The sequence below is a fragment of the Phocoena phocoena genome, chromosome 15 (assembly GCF_963924675.1).
Source record: "Phocoena phocoena chromosome 15, mPhoPho1.1, whole genome shotgun sequence".
In the NCBI taxonomy this organism is placed as follows: Eukaryota; Metazoa; Chordata; class Mammalia; order Artiodactyla; family Phocoenidae; genus Phocoena; species Phocoena phocoena.
This window is the reverse complement of record NC_089233.1, coordinates 6,213,765-6,234,401: the sequence shown is the minus strand read 5'-3', so window position 1 is coordinate 6,234,401 and position 20,637 is coordinate 6,213,765. Positions and strand designations below refer to the sequence as shown.

General features: G+C 42.9%; 1 protein-coding gene across 1 annotated transcript; it reads right to left on the bottom strand.

The window, feature by feature from the left end:
* Nucleotides 1-1,745: 1,745 nt before the first annotated feature.
* On the bottom strand, nt 1,746-19,164 carry LOC136134670 (zinc finger protein ZFP2-like). Its single transcript, XM_065892344.1, has 4 exons — nt 19,153-19,164; nt 17,283-17,426; nt 16,825-16,963; nt 1,746-2,500 (listed from the first exon to the last, which is right to left on the bottom strand). The coding sequence occupies exons 1-4, from the start codon at nt 19,162-19,164 to the stop codon at nt 1,746-1,748; spliced, it is 1,050 nt and encodes a 349-aa protein (XP_065748416.1).
* Between the last annotated feature and the right edge of the window lie 1,473 nt (nt 19,165-20,637).

Here is a 20,637-nt window from a genome sequence, read left to right as displayed (position 1 = left end):
TGGCTGAGGGCTCAGACCTGGCCTCACAGAGTCTACTCAGGGTGTCCAGATGGCAAGGTGACCCTTGTGTAGTGTGATAATCACCTACAGGAACAGGGGAGGAAGGTGGGGGAGTACAGAGAAGCGTGGAGACAAACAGGAAGACTTTGGCTTCCAGTAAACAGATTCACTCCATAGGCACTGAACACCTGTGTGCATAGCACCAGACCAGGCAGGAAAAGGTATACAAGACAGAGGCAACTTTCAATTTCAAGAGTCTACAACATAAGTATAGTTTTCACCGATATTTTAGATAATCACTAATCCAGGGTAACAGGAGGAAAAATAATCTGATTTTTTGTAATCAAAACATAAACGTTTACAACAAAGTAGGTATTTCTCTCAGATGCCTAGAATAAATCTAAAATATACTGCCTACTAGAGGTACTTTGGGAATTTCCTTTAATGATTAAAATATTCATGATAAATTGGTGCTCAAATTCTTGATTTTTAAAAATTTTATCAGTCGATCATGTATCACACTATTCAACTACTTTGCAAACTTTTCTCTCCATAATTACACGGTAGTGAAGCTCTGCCTCAGGTTATGATGGAAGTTTTGTTATAAAGGAGTCTGAACAGTAGCTTTCCTGATAGGAAATCTTGAAGCTTATTACTGAGATTCTTTTTTAAAAACAGCCAGAAGCTAACCATTTCTCTCTACCTAAACTTGAAATAAATGTGTACTTCTCATAGGATAGTAAGCATGTGTCTGACTAGGATTCAATCAGAGAAGGAAAACCACGGCCCAGTAAAGGCAAAAAAGAATCCTGGGGAAGGTACACTAGTTTCATGTCCAGTGCCAGTGAGGTGAGTCAGCAGATCAGTGACATGTGTAAGATACAAAATTACTGCTGCTTCTGTTCTGCCCTCCAGCTCTCCCAAGAATCTCCCTTGTAGACCACACAAACCGAAAAGTACAAGAAAGGGAAATCTGACAAATGCACTTCAGCCTACCGGAGTTGACACATAACAAAAGCCCATGACATGTTATACTGAGAAATTACTGGGCTTAGAAAATTTGCCCATTTATTAAAAGCATCTATGAAATATAAAACAAAAAGAGATTCAGTAGTCTGCAGGAGGGAAAATGCTGGTCCAAGAAGACCCAAGAGCCACTTCCATGTATAGTTACAACCAACAGGACAGATGAGATACAAGGAAAGCTATTGGATTCAAAGGTCACACTGCAGCTTTCCTGATCTATGAGTCTGAATCCAGAATGCCCTGATTCTTTCTTCCCTGGAATGGACCTAACCCATTCCATTTCTGGCGGAAGATTATGGAGATGTGAAAAAAAAACGATAGAATATCCCTCTGATGTAGATCCTCAAAATCAAATAAAAAGTGGTGCTAACTTAAGCTTCCACTTTAGTCACTCCTTCTGTAGTGTCAGATGACGCCCCTTTCGTGCCCCTCTCTGACACATAGCAAGGCTCTCCCCATACCCATCATTCCCCCAAAGCAAACTGGCTAATGCTGAGTAAGGCGGGAACTCTGTCTAAAGGTACTTATGCACTGAACACATCCATGAGATCTGTCCACTATGTGGATTTTCAGGTCTTGGTAAGAGTTGAGCTAGGACTGAAGGCCGTCTGCACTTACTGCAGCCAAAGGTTTTCTCCCCAGCACGAGTTCGCTGATGTTCGCTAAGAGCTGAACTCCAAACAAAGGCTTTACCACCTTCACTTCATTCACAGTTTCTCTCATGAATGGATTCCCAGGTGATCAATAAGGTATGAACTGTACTTGAAGGTTTTCCCACATTCTTTACATTCAGAAGGTTTTACCCCACTGTGAGTCTTCTGGTGCTGAATAAGGTGGGAGTTCCGACTAAAGGCCTTCCCGCATTCACTACACTCATAGGGTCTTTCTCCAGTGTGAATTCTATGATGTTTGATAAGGAGTGAACTCCTACTGAAAGATTTCCCACACTCATTACAGTCATAAGGAGTCTCCCCTGTATGGACTCTCTGATGTTCGATGAGGTGTGAGTTACGACTGTAAGCTTTCCCACAGTCGCAGCATTCGTATGGTCTCTCTCTGGTGTGAACTCGCCTATGTTCTGTTAGATTTGAGCTCTGGCTGAAGGCCTTCCCACATTCGGTACATTCATAGGGCTTCTCCATAGTGTGGATTCTCTGATGTCGAAGGAGACTTGAGCTCTGACCGAAAGCTTTTCCGCACTCATTACACAGGTAAGGCATCTCCCCCGTGTGGATGATCTGATGCTGGATGAGGTGTGAGCTGCGCCGGAAGACCTTCCCACACTCACCGCATTCGTAGGGTTTCTCCTCGGTGTGGATTCTTTGATGCTGAATGAGATTTGAACTATGGCCAAAGGCTTTTCCACATTCATGACACTCATAAGGCTTCTCCTGTGTGTGGATTTTTTCATGCTGAATACGGTATGTGTTCCATCTGAATAGCTTGCCACAAGTGTTGCACATTTGAGATTTCTCTTCCATAAGAATGTGTGGCTGTAGGATAAAGTCTGAGATATGACCAAAATTCTGTCCATACCCATAGGGTCCCGCATGTTTGTTTCGTTCACATTCCTCTCCTTCATGTGGCTGTGTCCCTACTTCAAGAGTTTTCTGCTTTATAATTAATTGATCCTCAGTCCAGGTCTCACCATCTGACGGAAAATACAAAAAAAGTATATGTAACTATAAAAACTCCCTGTGGGAAACAGGATGATCAAAGTATTCCAGGGTATCTGGTTCAAAAAAGTACGAAAGATGGCCTCACAATAGGAGGAAAAGATGGATACAAGCAGATTTGGAGAAAGTAGTGGGGAAACTAAAGTGAGGATTTATATATGAAGTCCCTGACCAGACAGATATACTGGAATTAGCAGAATAGGAAAGCAGAGTTTGAGGGAAGTGGGATTATCTCAGAACACAGGAAGAGTAATGCTGGGGGCTCTGTGTGGGGAGAGGCAGGGACTGAGCGGATAAATAAAAGAACCTCACGCAGAGGTTCTGTCCACACGGTACCCTGGTCACATGCGTTGTCACTGTGGTAACAGGGAAGGCTCCCTTCCTGTAATCACACACCAGCACCTTCCTCACTCCTGTTGAGAGCCTCTCTCTACACACAGATGCTCACATGCTCATTCATGAACATGACATACTCGGACCTTAGATGCATCTTTTAGAAATGGTACAAACTGGGAGGATTTGCAAGAGGAAGGGAGGGGAGAATAGGGGGGAAAGTTGTTTAAAATATGAAGCACGGGGTAGTGAGATATACTTCCAAATCTATTTCAACTCTAAGAGAACATACAAAAACCAATTCTGGGGACTTCCCCGACAGTCCAGTGGTTAAGACTCTACCTTCCAATGCAGGGGGCGCAGGTTCAATCCATGGTCAGAGAACTAAGACCCAAGATCCCACATGCCACGTGGTGCGGCCAAAAATTTAAAAACAAACAAAAAATTCTGCACCCTAGCTGTATCTAAGGGAGACCTTAGAAAAACATCTCCTGTTTACTATAATACATTTCTCCTCTTAAGTTTTACTTATTAAATATGGCTTACTGAAGTGTAGTGATATTACAGAAAGAAGGCACTCTGCTTAGGGGGATCTTTCTGGAAGAAGGGGGTGCTGAGGAATATCCAATGTAGTATCATTTCCATCAGCAGTGAAAGTCTAAAACATATGCAACCCTGATTTTAGTAGGGAATGGTCATTGTCTTTAAGGAATTTAAGAAGTATCTGGTCTCACAGAGCCATATTTACACTTGTTCTCCACCTCCAGATATGCCCTCATCTTCTGTACAATTTGAATACTGGTTTTCTTATAAATTTTTTTGTGATGAGAACTTTTAAGATCTACTCTCTAAGCAACTTTCAAATATACTACCTGGTGTTATTAACTATAGCTGTACCTTACATCCCTGGGACTTATTCACCTTATAACTGTAAGTTTGTACTTTTGGACCCCCTTCATCCAGTTCTTCCACTCCCCACCCCCGCCGCCTCTGGCAACCACCAATCTGTTCTCTGTTATCTATGAGTTTGGATTTTTCAGATTTCACATACAAGTCAGGTCATACAGTGTTTGTCCTTCTCTGACTTATTTCACTTAGCATAATGTCCTCGAAGTCCAACCGTGCTGTTGCGATGGCAGGAATTTCGTGTTTTTTATGGCTGGATAATGTTCCATTGTGTGTACAGATAGCACGTTTTCATCCATTCATCCGTCGATGGACACTTAGGTTGTTTCCATGTCTTGGCTATTGTAAGTAATGCTGCAATGAACCTGTGGGTGCAGATATCTTTTCGAGAGAATGGTTTATTTTCCTTTGAATAAATACCCAGAAGTGCTGGATCACATAGTAGTTCCATTTATAATTTTTTGAGGAACCTCCATACCATTTTCCATAATGGCTGCACCAATTTACATTCCCACCAACAATGCATGAGGGTTCCCTTTTCTCCACATCCTCACCAACACTTTTTATTTCTTATCTTTTCGATGTTAGTTATTCTACCAGGTGTGAATGGATTGCTGGTTCAATGTTTTTACGTCCCCTTGCACGTGTGTTTACCTTACTTGTCAGACAGATTGCAAGCTCCTGAGGAGCAGGGACTAGGGTTTCTTCTCTACCGCCCTGACCTGGCCCCCATCTGTCTTTCCAGCCTCATTCTGATCTTCTCCCTACACAAAGCCTCTTTACTATCTGTTGAACCACTCTACTCATAATATGTGAAGGCTGGGATGTTGTAGAGGATGTGCCTTTTATTTGGCCCACTGACCGAGATTTGACAGCCTACCCAACGTAGTCGAGGATGTCAATCTCACTGCTCTCAGGCCCTGTTCAATATCACCTTCTCCATGAAGGTGAAGGTGATCCTTTTCCTACAGCTCTTGAAATACTCATCTTTAAGTCATGTAACAGTCAGTACGTTTTACTGATCACTAACAACATGCCAGGTATAGTTCCAGACTCTGAGATACATCAGTAAGCAAAACACAAAAATCCTCAAAGACCTTTCATTTTACTAAGGGAGATGGATAGTAAACTATGTCAATTACATACTGTTAAAAGGTCATAAAAGTGTTATAGAGGAAAAAAGCAAGGAACAAGGATTAGAGTGCCGGGGGCAGTGGGCAAAAGGGTTGCAATTTTAAATATCACAGTCAAAGGAGGACTAAGAAAATGACATTTAAGCCAAGACTTGAAGGAGATAAGGATATGTGGGAAAGAGCATTACACATAGAAGAAATAGCAAGTGCGAGACCCTGGGTGTTCAAAGAGGCAAGTGTGACTGGAGCAGAATGAGCAAGGGGGAGAGGAGTAAGAACTGAGGTCAGAGACATAGAAGGGGGATCAGAGAACACAGGACCCTGTAGGCTACAGGTCTGTAAGAGATTTATTTCAGAGTGAGATGGGGAGCCACTGGAGGGTTCTGACCAGAGGAAGACAAGAGCTGACACTTTACCAGGATCACACTGGCTGCCATGCTGGGTAGAGGCTGGAGGGAGGTAACTGCAGAGGCAGGACAACCAACCAGGCTGCTGCGATAATCCAGGGGAGAAATGACGGCAACCTGAACCAAGACGGTGGCAGAGGAGGTATTAAGGAGCACTTGGATTCTGGAAAGAAACGTTGACAGTCACATGGACAGGATTACTGGCTGACGGATATGGATACAAGAGAAACCAAAGTTTCTCTCTGGGTTGTGTAGCAGGAGGGATGGTGTTCCCATCTACTGGGATGGGGGATATTCGTAGACCAGCTACAGCATCTCCAATAATCGAAAAAGACATTTCCACACGACGGCTCTCATACCAGTTTCTTGAGATCAACCTATCCCAAACCTGCACACACACTTCTGGTGTGTGAGTACTTGGTACGATAGCCTTGCAACTCTCCTGTAGCTTTAACATTTTTCAAAATAAAAGGGAGGGTGGTGCGGTAAATAATGACCAGTGACTCTCTTCTCTGTCCCCATATCCACTCAGTAAACAAAAGTACTATTGCTTCTATCTACAATGTACCAATACTTTTTTTCCCCTGCCTTCCTGTTATCACTGCTAATATCCTAAAGTCAGATCCTAATCACCTCACACTAAACAAACTAGAATCTCTTCCTTGATTTGCAATGCTCATCTGCTAGCCTCCTGTTAAGCAAAGCTCACATACTTCAATTTCTGCCAAGCAAATCTAAATTCTTTGGCGTGGCATTCATTTTCCACACTCGTGCTCCGCTCTGCCTTTAGTCTCATCCTCTATCAATCTACTCTATGCTCCAGTTACTCTGAAATGTTTCCTGAACATTTAGCTCCCCATGCAATTCCTTCTCTGCTCGACCTTCTTCCTCCACCTGGATCAGCCTCCCTTCCAACTCCAACAATCAAAATCCTATCCACCCTGCAAGAACCCAGATCAAAGGCAGCCTCCTTCCCCAAACTTAACCCTGCTCCAAACCCCGGCTGGAAGTGATTGTTCCTTTGAATCTCTAAAGCATACAGTTCCTGCCCCCTCCTCATGGCATTTAACCACATCGACTTTGGGCCTCTCCTTAGAAATATGTTTAGTTTTTTGTATGTGTGTATTCCCTTCAATTTATTTTGAAAGTACCTCTAGAATAAGAGGTGTCTTCCATTTCTTTTCCTCCAACCCCAGTACTATGTAAAGAACTCTGCACACATTAGGTGCTTTAAAATGCTCCTGATTATTTCCTAGCAATCCATTATAAGGAAGTTCTACTCCATCAAGAGAAGAATCTATGAATCATGGAGGGCCCCACGTTGACCATTTATAAAGTCTTCAGGACTGAAACTCAAATAGAATTCAGAGAGGGTTTGAGCCTCATGGGTTTGAGCCACTTATATAAGAAATATCAAAAACTTGGATCCAAACTCTGATGGATGGCAGGACCCTCTGGAGTACCTCTGCAGACAGTGGCCAGTCTGAGACAGAGCTAGAGAAGCCCAAGAAGAGAGCAGTTGCCCTCTGGAATAACAGGCTCATCAAATGTGTCCCTATGGGGCTTCCCTGGTGGCGCAGTGGTTGAGAGTCCGCCGCCGATGCAGGGGACACAGGTTCGTGCCCTGGTCCGGGAAGATTCCACATGCCGCAGAGCGGCTAGGCCCATGAGCCACGGCCGCTGAGCCTGCACGTCCGGAGCCTGTGCTTTGCAACAGGAGAGGCCACAACAGTGAGAGGCCCACGTACCGCAAAAAGAAAAAAAAAAAAAAATGTGTCCCTGTGGATGAAGGTCTAAAGAAACATTTCTAGACTGATTTGCTTCTAATTTAAAGGGAGGGGGAAATCTACACAGCTCTTCAAGCAGCTTAACTACAAAGCTGTGTGATCCCAAGTACATTTACTTCTAACAGCAGAAGAAATGAGCAACGCTTCCTGTACTGGGTCAAACAGAGCCCTCACCCCCAAATTTATGTATACCTCAGAATGTGACCTTATTTGGAAATAGGGTCCTTGCAGAGGTAATTAGTTAAGATGAGATCATAATGGATTAGGGCGCACCCTAAATCCAATGACTGGAATCTTTATTAAGAGAAAGGAGAGGAAGATTCAGACACAGAAACACATGGGAAAGAAGGCCATGTGACAATGGAGGCAAGATTGCAGTGATACAGCTACAAGCGAAGGAATGCGGAGGATGGTTGGAAGCCACCAGAAGCTACGAGCAGTCAAAGAAGGATTCTTCCCTAGAGCCTTCAGAGCAAGCCTGGCCCTCTTGGATTTCTAGCTTCCAGACCTATGAGAAAATACAGTTGTTTTAAGCCATGCAGTTGCAGTAATTTGTCATAGCAGTTGTAGGAAACTAATATACTTCCTGTTTGATTTAATCACTCAACAAACATATGTACCACGTTGACTATGTGCAAGATTCTGGTAAAGAGATTATAATGCTGTTTCAAAGCACAATTCGGAAATGACAACCCCTCCCTAGGTGAACTGCGGACGACATCCTCAAAGAATGACGTTAAGCTGCATCTTGAACTATGATCGGGATCAACAAGGTAAAGAGAATTGCAGGCAAAAGCAACAGCATATGTTAAGGCTCAGAAACATAAAAGGGAATACTAAGTTTAAGGAGTAGTGATAAAAAATTCAATGAGATGTATGCTCCGTGTGGGCAGGAAGTAGGACATAGAGCAGAAAAAATAAGAGTAGAGCCAGATAATGAAAAGACAAAAAAACAATAATAAAGTCACTCTGAACAATTTTTTTTGAAAAACATAATGAAGAGACATATACGCCACACTCAGGATTTGAGACTTTATTCTATAGGCAGAGAATAATATGGGCAGCTGAGAGTGGGGGAAATTACCAACAGCACAGGGATGTGTCAATACTCCAAGGAAATAAAATGGGCCTAAAATGAGGAGGTGGTGGTGACAGGCAACAGAGTCAGGCCTTTCTGAAGAAAAACTGACAGGATTTGGTGGCCAAATGAATACAGAGGGAAGGAGAATGTAGAGGATGATCCAAGTTTTCTGGTTTGGGAAAAGCACCTACTAAAATTAGTCAAGGGAGTCACTGGAAGGTAGGGAGGTGGGTGATGGCAGAAAAGAATGAGTCCAGAAGTACACTTACAGATGTCTGGTTCAGCACAGAGTGCAACCTGAAGTCTCAGAAGGGGACAGGATCACCCACGAGGGTGAAAGAGAAGAGGGCTGAGAACTGCTTTGGGGAAAATCAGTGTTTAAGAAATGGGTGGAGGGAATTCCCTGGTGTTTCAGTGGTTTGGACTCTGCGCTTTCACTGCAGTGGCCAGGGTTCAATCCCTGGTCAGGGAACTGAGATCCCGCAAAGCACATGGGGGAGGGAGGGAGGGAGGGAGGGAGGGAGGGAGGAAGGAAGGAAGGAAGGAAGGAAGGAAGGAAGGAAGGAAGGAAGGAAGGAAGGAAGGAAGGAAGGAAGCAGAGAAACAGGAATGGGAAAGACCCTGAGAAGGCAAGTGGCAGGACCAGGAGAAAATGGTGCTTCCAAAACCAAAGAACAAGAGTTTCAAGAAACAGTGATCACATCAACAGAAATACTAAAGGGTCAAAAAAAATTAGGGATGGGACTTCCCTGGTGGCGCAGTGGTTAAGAATCCACCTGCCAATGCAGGGGGACCCGGGTTCGAGCCCTGGTCCAGGAAGATCCCACATGCCGCGGAGCAACTAAGCCTGTGCACCACAACTACTGAACCTGCGCTCTAGAGCCCGCGAGCCACAACTACTGAGCCAGCACGCCATGACTACTGAAGCCCACACACCCTAGAGCACACACGCCGCAACTACTGAGCCCATGCACCGCAACTACTGAAGGCCGTGCTCTGGGGCCCGTGTGCCGCAACTACTGAGCCCGCAGGCCTTGAGCCCGTGCTCCACAACAAGAGAAGCCACCACAATGAGCAGCCCGCGCACTGCAAAAAAGAGTAGCCCCTGGTCGCCGCAACTAGAGAGAAAAGCCCACAGGCAGCAATGAAGACCCAACGCAGACCAAAAATAAAAAAGTTTTAAAAAATATATTAAAATTAAAATTAGGGATAAAAAAAAATGTCCAGTGGATTCATTAGTTAAGCCACTGGCAACCTGGATATAATCAGTTTCGATGGAGCAGAAGCAGTGCCCTGCACCAAGTGAATGGCAGTTACAAAATTAACAGCAACTGGTGAAGATTTTTAAGAGGTATGATAGCAAAGGGAACAAAGGTGATTACACCCAACTTCCCTCTATTACTTAGTCAACGACCAAGTCCTACAGGTTTCCACATCTCTAGCATGTGTTTGTTTCCTTCCTGGCAGCCACCAGTCTGCTTCAGAAACCTGATGGAGGAGGCTGCCCTGCACTGAGGTTTCAAGCATGGGACACTGGGATGTGTGGGGTTTGGGTAGGCAGAGAATGTAGGGGACAGCGACGCAAAAAAAGGACACAAAGGCACAATGGTGGATAGTGCAAAGTGTTTTCGGCATTTCCTTGTGCAGACACACGAGTCTTGCAGGGTCTGTCTGGGGGAACACTGAGATAAAGACTTTAAAGTTGGGTTGAAACCCCACTGCAGAGGACCCTGAATGCCAGGTTACAGAGAATGAACTGAATGCAGTGGGCACTGTGAACTAACACAAATATTTTAGGATGGCAACTAAGGCACTTGGCCTTAGAAAGACTAGCAGTGAGGAGCCTGTGATAAGGGCCTATCCCCTCTTACCTAAACTCTGATTCTTTTCTTACTCTAAATTCTTTCAAGGCCAAATATATGATTTTCTAAGGCCTCCTGGGCCAATACCCAGTTGATAGGTGAACGTCCACATTGTTTATTGTCCTGTAGTCTCTCACAGATAACTATTCCAACTCAACTCTAAGCTGGTGTGTGTGGGGGGGCAACAGAGGTACGTTTTCTTTCAACTTAGTCTCAGCACCTTATAATAATAACTCAATAGAATATCTGAGTTAAAAATCAGCCTAAAACAGAATTAGAAAGCTAAATATGTGAAAGAAAAATCCTCCAAACCTTAGCCATCTCAAAATCTATGATGTGGATTATCTAAGCCTTTGTCCCTCAATTAAATAATCCAAATCCACCTTTTTTTAAAGGCCAAGCATATACGAGATAATGGTGGGATGGTAGATTGAAATTTAAATGTTGATGTTTACAGTTTAACCTCATTTTCCATCAGCAGGTGTCTGGCCTGTCTACTGTACTCCACAGGCAAAGTACCCTCTCGAAGTTTACATCCTGGGTGGAAAATGTATCTTCCCTAATGAAGAAAGGCAGGTTCGGGGGAGAAGCCACTCTTCCTGGTACTTAGGGTATAGGACACACTTGGCTGAGTTCATTCATTCTTTTATTCACACAACGTTTACTGAGCCTCTCAAAGGACAAGCAAGTTAACACGTGCTGGAATAACAGATCCTCAAAACTTAGTGCTATGGACAGTGCTGCTGCAGGTCTGCAGGTCTGTCTGCTCCACACATGAAAAGAGGAAACATTAGTGATAGGCTTTATTTACATGTAATAGAGTTTTAGGTTAAAAAAAAAATCAGTGTCTTGCACCAGGGTAATTCTAAGCGCACGGTTAATCGTGTCCATCTGATCTGAGGCCGCGGTGGGAAGGACAAAGTTTAGACAAAGAAAGCAGCTAGGTCAGCTCTCCTCACCCTTGCTCTTTCGAGGCTCCTGCTCGAAGGACGGACACGGGGACTCCGGGGACGTCTGCTCAGGCAGCTTCTCCATGGGCCGGGTCCAGTCCCCGGTGCCGCTCCAAGGCCAGGATCTTCTCTAAAAGGTCTTCAGAACCCGACCCAAGGAACGGGCAGTCACTTCAGGACAGAGAGCGAGAAGAGGACAGATGTAGGGAAAGCTGCCCGTGCCGTAGGTGCCGCTTCCTGAGAGGTTCCCGGCCTGGGGTCGGTCGGGGGAGCCTCGTCTTCCCTGCAGGCCGACTGGACCCCGCCGCGGGGAGCGCCTGGCCGGCCGGCAGCGCACCCCACCCCGACCCCACGGGATCTCCGCTGCCCGACCCTCTCCCGCCGCCCCAGCGGCAAACCGCAACACTCACTCGCTCAGCCGGCCGCTCGTTCCGGCGGCGTCGGCGACCTCGGCCTCCAGGGGGACTAGAAACGCCTGCTCCTCGGCGCGCACTTCCGGGGCCCGTCTAGGCAGCTCGGAGGTCTAATCTCGATCGCGGGTTCCCTAGGGGCCGCTGGGGAGCTGGGTCCAGAGCGGAGTCGGGTGAGGGGCTTCCTTGGGCGTTTGTCCTCCTTCCCAAGAAGGGATTTTAGGAGGACAGAAAAGATTTCTCTATTTGCCCTTCATCGCCCAAGTGGGCTTAGGATCTAAATTGGTTGTCTCTTCTTTCTCATCCCCAGTGTCCCGTGTGCACCCCATTTGCCTCCTCCGCTCTGCTCCACCCATCTCCACATGCCTTCTTCAAGATCACAGGCCACGCTGACCCTGCTGGGCCAAAACCTGTTATCTACGCCCTCTGTCCAGCCTGTCCTCCTCTCCCTTTGTCGCTTCAACTCAGCTTCCCAGTTATGCCTGGAGCATATAAACAAAGAGGAGGAACGTACTGGTACCAAAGGGCTGAAAGAGGAAGAAAAGCCGTAGAGATAGGATCAAGATCCAAACAACTACTGCACCTGGAGTACAGGTTTGCAGAGGCGTATCTGATATGCTGAAGCAGGAAAAAAGGATAAGGAAACGAGCTGTTCATGATAGAGGATTTTCCTGCTAAACTCAAACATAACAGCTACCAGTTATGGGGCACTGAAACTGAACATTATCTCATTAACCCTCACAACAATCCCAAAAAGTTTATACTTTTTACTATCTTACAGGCCAGAAGCTGCACAGCTAGTGAGCAATCTAGAGGCAGGATTTCAACCCTGGCCCGTTCAAACCAGAGCCTGGAGGCTAACCACACTCCGGAGAGACAGTGGAGGAAGACGGGGGAAATGCTGTCTGCGGGACATAAGCGACTGCGGGAAAGACGTTCGTAATTACGTCCAAGTTGTAAATTTATTAACATGGATGAAATACAAATATAAAAGGGTAACCATTTTCTTAAAGAGAGTGGGATGTAAAGTGCAAAGTAATTCCAAAATCAATATTTTCTTGTTGATTTGTACAGAGCACCATCTATTTGAAACCATTCTTAAGTCTTGGATTTAACATCGGTTCCTTCATGCACTCATATTTTGAAGGGAGTGTTAAGACTTGATGCCGCATGATAACGAATGTTAGAGGCGTGTCAGTTTGCCAACTCCAGCAGGAAGTGCCTGTCAGGAGGCAGTTCCTACCACACAGACCACAAATGCCTAGTGATTTCTCTAGTCATATTTTAAGTTCTCCTAGCTCAGGGTGTCCCCCCCTGAACAATGCCAGTCCTGCACTGGTAAACGCTTGCTCGTTGATTTCCTCTTTTTTAGATTTTATGCTAAGTATCTCTCCTCTGTTGTAGCGTTTTTTATATTAGTATTTACATTAAAAACTTCTGGGCATTTAGTATATGACCAGTAGCTTTTACATTACCTCATTTAATTTTCATGCTATTAACAACCACACTGTATACACAAGAAAACTAGAAAGGCTAATTAAGTAAAATGTCCAAAGTCATATAGCTAGTAAAGTTCAAACATATCTCATTCCAAAGTCATCGCTTTGACTCATCTGTCTTCTTTACCCAATGGATTGTTTGATGCATTTGATTAGGTTAACTGTATCCACCGGCTTCCACTAAATATTGCCTGCCAACTGCATTACTGAATGAATGAAAGGACATAAGATGTTACATACTTGGATGTGAGAAATTCCATCGTTTCTGAGACAATACCCTATGGGCTTCCTTTGAACTTTGTTCTCAAATCCTCAGTTACCCACGTACTATTTCCTAAGGTGAGGCATTCTCCAAAGAGCTCATTTATTACTGACTTGAAAATGCCATACTCTTTCCTCTGCAGGCCTTCTGACATGCTCTCTTTTGCCCGAAATACTCTCCCTGCTCCACTCTCAGCACTCTCCATCTCTAGTCTACCGATCCACACTTGCTCAACCCGAAAACCTAGGAATCAAACTTGATTTTCCCATTCCCCACTTTGCTCCACCACTATATGGTCAGAGGCGATAGTAAACCTTGGTAAGGATATGTATCCATTAGTAAGTCCTAGTTGGCAGAAAAATTAAGAATGCATGTGGATCCCTGAGAAATGGAAATATAAATCTAGTGATGGCAGTGGGGATGTCTTGGCAGAAGATGGGAATTCAGGAGATTTGACCTGTAGCCTGTCGTCAAAATTGTCAAGCCTGTTTCAAAGGGTGGGGCAGGGGGGTTCTAACTAGCTCCCAAAAGATACTGGGATATTTTCTCCCAGCTTCCCAGAGAGCTCTGGGAGCATTTAGGATCAGCTGCAAACTAATGATGAATCACTGGGTGTGTAACAGGGAACAAAGAACTATCAAAGAAAACGTCTCTTCTCTAGGTTCTGGGATGTGTCCGATACCAACATCACGATGGAAAGCTGTGGAGTCAAACAGCCCTGACTTTGAGCTTACTGTGTGACCCTACAGGTTTTTCAACCTCTCTACACCTCAGTTCCTCTGTAAAACGGAGCTGGTTCCCTTGGAGAGTTGTTGTGAGGACTGTTTGAATATGTGCATATATATATACACATGTGTACGTAGGTAGGTGGACAGATAGATAAAATTAGGTGTCCCAACTATTAGATTTCTTCTCTTCCCTCCCCTGTCTTCAAGGCTAAAAAGACTAAGAACACAAACTATACTGGACCAATTAAATATCAGCAAGTTTAAAGAGACAAGTTACTTGCCCTCAAGGATTATTTTGGTTTCTCATTTTTTAAAATGTGTTTTATTTATTTAAAAAACACATTCTGCCCAGCTCTACTGAAACCTCAAACTATTTACCCTTAATGTGCCAACAGCATTCCAACCGAATAACCCTTTAAATTGTAAACATTGACTTTATTGCAGAGGTCTGTGGAAGAGCAAGCTTTGTACCTGTACGAAGGAGAGTGATTTATTCCCGCTGTGAAGCAGGTTTCTAGAAGGAACTGAGTTGCAGCCAGGAAGGTGATTCTAAGATTCCCAAATGCTTCTGGCTGAGGACTTCAGATTTTATTTGAAACAGATTCTCAAGAGTACCAAACACACCTTTATTCAAGTGGAAGTACAAAAGCACATTCCTAAACCAAATGCATACATGTGATTTTTACATTTTCTGCTATTTAGAGATTACTTAATCCTCTGTTTCATAATCACTGGAGGTGATTACCCGTGTTCTCTATCCGTAGGGTATATATGGTCATAGACAGGAAAACGAAAACATGCATTTTTCATATGCTTTTACATTTAGATCAATTCATTTAGGTCCCTACCGTGCCCTGATGAGATCCTATGCTTGCTGATGGCTAAGAGGTAAAATACTGTGGTAGAACTACCCTAGAGGTTATTAGCCATAAGAGGCTTACAGAGTAAGCAATGAATTTTTATATATTTGTTAAGGATCCCTAGAGAATATTTTAACATATGAATTATGAAAGCCTCAATCGCCGGAACGACAACTAGAATTTTAAATAACACTGTCTTATTCACAAAATATGTTGACGCTTAAGATGGAAAAATACAATAGAATGCTTTGACATCATCTAAAGAATCATGAACTCTTGCTAGGTGTTATGACAGTGACACTGAACTCTGGAGCCAACATCTGTGCTCAGTTTCATCAATCAAAAAAAAATGTTATTTTATATGGCCTGTAGACTCTAGTAAAATACAAAAAATATGATGATGTGTAAACAATTAAAAATGGGTAATGAAAAACTGTAATGGTTAGATTTTACAGGCATATCTGCCATTCTTGAAATATACTCTAAAGATATTACACAAGAACAGCAATACCTTTGATGGAAGGCAGCATTCCCTTACGAAGATCTGATTTTAGTATATGTTCTTTACATTTTACCCTATCAAAAGCAGACTTGAGCATTCTGCTGGCCTTCAATGGACATATATAAAATAATTCTGAACTTAGACATGCAGAATAGGTGCTGAATATAGCTAGGCTACCACCAGTCTTGTTGGCTTCCTAAGGTCTTTTTCATCTCTTTTAGAAGGCTGTGAATGCTAACACAGCTAAGAATTTGGGTGTCACTTGAAAATGTTTAGCTGCCTGCCACAAACTCAGGGGAAACAGAATCCTTCATACTCATGGATGGACAGGGTGTGTAAATCCATTTCTTTTAAAGGAAGATAATTTGCATTAGGAAAGAAGACACCAAAAAAGCAAGTAGGGGTGGCATACCTGCTGGTGTAAAGCTTAAAACTAGGAAACCATCATTGAAGGTGCTTAAGAGAATGGAGAAATCAACAGGAATCCAAATGTTACGGCTGGAAAGAAATAGGGTCCTCAGAAAACAGCAGGCCTAAGAGTCTGTTTTGGAGAGAACTTTGACTGAGAACAGTAGAAAAAGCTAAATGAGAAACTTTCCAGAAGTTGACATGTTTTAACATTGGTGTATCAATTTATCTTAGGAAAGCTGTGAACAGTAAGAACCAACTTCAGGAAAAATAAAAATGTTTATAGGCCACATTAAAATAAAAATAGCTTAGGGGCTTCCCTGGTGGCACAGTGGTTGAGAGTCCGCCTGCCGATGCAGGGGACACGGGTTCGTGCCCCAGTCCGGGTTGACCCCACATGCCGCAGAGCGGCTGGGCCCATGAGCCATGGCCGCTGAGCCTGTGCGTCCGGAGCCTGTGCTCCACAACGGGAGAGGCCACAACAGTGAGAGGCCTGCGTACCACAAAAAAAAATAAAAATAGCTTAAATGAGTTCCATAAATAAAGCATACATACCTACTTATAACACCTATTAAATAAAAGAATGCCACGAGAAAACAGAACTGCATTCACCAAGTCACTCCTCTGACTAGATTCTTCTGCAATGAAAAAGACTGGGACTATATATTAACGATTTCATATGCAAATAATAATTTTCCCTTCAATATTTTGATGTTGAATAAAGCCTGAAATACGGTGCTAAATGTTTCCACTTGCATTATATCACATTCCTGTCTGGTATGGATATTCTGATGATGAAAAAAGACTTGAACTCCTAGACTTGTCATTTACTATATACCCAAATGACTTCTCTTGGGTATGAATTCTTTGCTGAATGAGGGTTGGAATATGGCTGAATACTCCCACACATACACATTTATTACATTCATAAGTATTCGGCATGAAATGAATTTGATGCTCACCATGTAGTTTCTTTGACTGAAGGCTTTTTCACGTTTATAGGGTTTCTCTCTAGCATGTATTCTTTTATGTCGACTAAGACTTGAATTCTGACTGAAAGATTTTTCACATTCTTTACATATGTAGAGTTTCTCTCTAGTATGAATTCTCTGATGTCTAGAAAGGGCTGAGCTCTGATGGAAGATATTCTCACATGCATCACATTTATAGAATTTTATTCCAGTATGAATTCTCCAATGGTGACTAAGGTATGAAAATAGCATGAAGCATCTACCACCTTCAATGTATTTGTAGGTTTTCTCATTGGTATGGGTTCGCAGGTGTAAAGAGTTTAACTCGGACTAATAGCTTTCCAACGTTCGTCACATTCAGAAGGTTTCTCTCTGGTGTGAATTCCCCAATGATGAATAAAGGTTGAGCTGGGACCGAATCCTTTACCACATTCAGGACATGAACTGCTGTGAACTCTCAGATGCTGAATGAGGCCTGAACTTGACTAAATGTCTCCCCACGTTCATTACATTCACAAGGTTTCTCTTTGGTATGAATTCCTTGATGGTGGACGAGGTGTGCTCTCTGACTGAGGTTCTTTTCCCACACATCACAATCAAAGGCTTTTTCTCTGGTGAGGACTTCCTGTTGCAGGACAAGATCTGAGCTATGGTTGAAATTATCCTGATAATCATTACACTCATAGGATTTCTCTTTCCTATGAATTTTGTGATGCTGAATAAGGCATGAGGTTTGACTGAAAGCTTTTCCACATTCATTACATTCATGTGGTTTCTCTCCTGTGTGAAATCTTTGATGCTGAATAAGATGGGAATTCAATCTGAAGTCTTTTCCACATTCATTACATGTATAGGGCTTTTCTCTGAGACGAATTCCTTGATGCTTAATAAAGGTCAACCCACATTCGTTGTATTCATAGGACTTCTCTTCACAATGGACCTTCTGATGTTCAGCTAAGTGTGAGGTATGACAGAAGTCACTGCCACACACAGTACACTTACAAGGCATCTCTCTGTGAACTCTCTGATGTTGAGTGAGGTGTACACTACGACTGAAGACTCTTTCACAACTGCTACATTTATAAGATTTTGCTCTAGTGTGAATCCTCTTATGCTGAATTATGTCTGAGCTCTGACTACAGGCTTTGTCAGACGCCTCACAGGATTTATCAGATGCTTCACATTTATAGGGTTTTTCTCTAGTGTGTATTCTTTTATGTCGACTAAGACTTGAACTCTGACTGAAAGATTTTTCACATTCTTTACATTTGTAGGGTTTCTCCCTAGTATGAATTCTCTGATGTCTAGAAAGGGCTGAGCTCTGATGGAAGATTTTCTCACATGCATCACATTTATAGGATTTCTCAGTGGCAGGAATGCTCTCCCATTTATTAAGGTGGGAGAGTTCCATTAAACTTTCCTTATACTCATTACTCTGAAAATCCTGTGTTAGATTTATTTGCTCATGTTTACCAGCTGAATTCTGGTTGAGGCTCATGTCATACTTATCAATGTCATCAACATTCTGTATCCTAAGAACTCTCTGATCTGCATCAAGAGTTGAGTCCAGACTGAAGCTTTTTTCAGGTTCATTACATTCACTGTTCTTCTCACTGGTGAAGGTTTTCTTACTGATTGTTATTTGCCTAAACTCTCTCTCCAGGAAGAGAAATTTCCTTAAGATTTCCTGAAGCCTTTCTAACCTGTCCTCAGTCTTATACACTTCTCTAGTCTCAGGAACTTGGGCAATATCCTTTTTGAGTCTTCCTACTCTCACTTTGTATGAATGTACTTCTTCTGGAATTTTCTGCTTAGGAATCAACAGCTTGTTTTCTTCTCTGGTCTCTCCATCTGATTCAATATATAAATAGAAAATGCAAATGTAATCTGTACCCTGTGCTTAGAAAAACAAAACTTAGAGAAAACTAAATAATCTACAATCTACCAGGGTAAGAGAAGTTTATTTACTCTGAAACACAGGAACAAAATCTCAACAGCAGATGTAAGGGCATGAATAGGAGCAGTGAGGTAGGATCCAAGTGGTCCAAGGTGTGGGAGAAATAGAGGGCAGGTTCAGCAGAGTAAGAAGATAACCAATTAAGGTGTTTCAATGGAGATAACAGGGAACTAGTTCAACAGAATCATAGATAAGCAACTTGAATAGGGACCTAGTACAACTTACGGATAAGGGACAAAGTAAGAGTTCATCAAAACTGAACAGAAAAGGAAAGAGCTCTCCGTTCTGGGATACAGACAGAGCTCTTCATTGACTGCCAAAGCAACTACAGCTTGGCTCAACAACTAGACTTTACTTCCCTACTAATTTATCTGATTGATTCTGCCTTACTCACCTGAGCAGTCATCTCTTAAGACTTCTCTATTCTTAGTTTCCAGATCAAAGACCTGTAGATCTTGTTCCAGCTGGGAGATCCCATCAGGCTTGGAAATTGGAAATCCTGCTCACAGAGAAGGAAATGGGATGTGGCAATTTATCCCCAGATACTACACCAGCCACTTTTTCTCTTAATAATGGCTAATGGAGAAATTAGAAGACATTAGGAAGGCCTGGAGAGTGAGAAGGCCAAAGACCTTCTACGAGGAGTTCATATTTGTGCTCTAGAAAGAGGTATGCTAAGGGGCAAGTTGATGACTTTTGGGAGCGTAAGTATTCATTTACACACACTCAGGGAATGTGGCGTGAGTGTGTACCTGTCTTCACAGAAATTATCATTATCACTCCTCATCTGTTGCCTACAGATTACTCTTTGTATTAGACCTGGCCTCCAAGTATTAGACCTGGTCAAAATGGAGGTCATCAAAATATAACTCTGCTGGACTGGAGAAAGGTGAATTCTCAAGCACCTGTTGTGCGGTGAGCTAAACTGTAGCAATAGAATCAGTGAAGGCTGAAAAAATATTCCAAGGACCAATCTCAAGAAACAATTCATTTCAGGGCACATGAGGAAACAAATAATAATATGACACATCCTTACCCCTTAGGAGCTTATATCCTTGTTTATTCAACAAACATTTATGGAGTGCCTCCTATATGCAAAGTATGTAGGAGATAAAGAGCCCAAGCAGATAAGGTCCATCCCCTCAAGGACCTTACACTCTAACTGCAGAGACAGATATAAATAACTTACACTAATATGATACAGTGAGGAAGATGCAATAAAAGTGCATTTTCACACAAAATGGTCTTTCTCTGGCTTGCATAATGGACTGCTAGGATCTCATCTCTTTTATTTTTTTATTTTATTTTTTTTTTTATCTCATCTCTTTTAAAGCAAAAGCAAGAGGCAGTCTGCTTCTGAGGTGGGGCAGAACTATTACAGTATCAAAGGGGCAGTTTTTACACGTATTCAGCCCATAAAGCTTCTAGTAGCACACATACAAGGTCTAGCTCAAGCTCCTCATCTCCAAAAGCCTTTCTCTGCACTTACTGAATGTCTACAAACTGTATTATGTGTTCTTCTTATCCTGACATGTCTCTATATAATGAAGTTTACAGATTTTTAAAAATTGTTTTCAGGTATTATTATCCCTACCTGATTTATAAACTCTTTGATAGCAGGGACCATGTACCTTTTATCTTGCACTTCTTTTCATTCATTTATTTAAAAGCTACTCACTGAGTGCCAATTTTGTGCCCAAGTGTCAACAGATAATCAATGTTTTAAAAAGGGCTTTGGGCCTGAAAAGTATGATAAACCAATAGTTGTCCTATGGGATTCCACATGACAGCTTAAGAGCAGGAGATCAGAACAGATATAAAAAAGACATTTACTGTGTTTCTGAATTCCTGTTGGGCATAGAGTCAATTCTCTTTTCGG

Bases quoted from the DNA above. Each gene is read 5' to 3' on its own strand.
- LOC136134670 (XM_065892344.1), bottom strand. The intron at 16,964-17,282 runs GTTCAGGCCTCA...ATCTTCCATCAG, and splicing joins GTGGGGAGACATTTAGTCAA to AGCTCAGCCCTTTCTAGACA. The intron at 2,501-16,824 runs GTGAAAAAGCCT...TTCTTATGGAAG, and splicing joins TAGAGAGAAACCCTATAAAC to AGAAATCTCAAATGTGCAAC.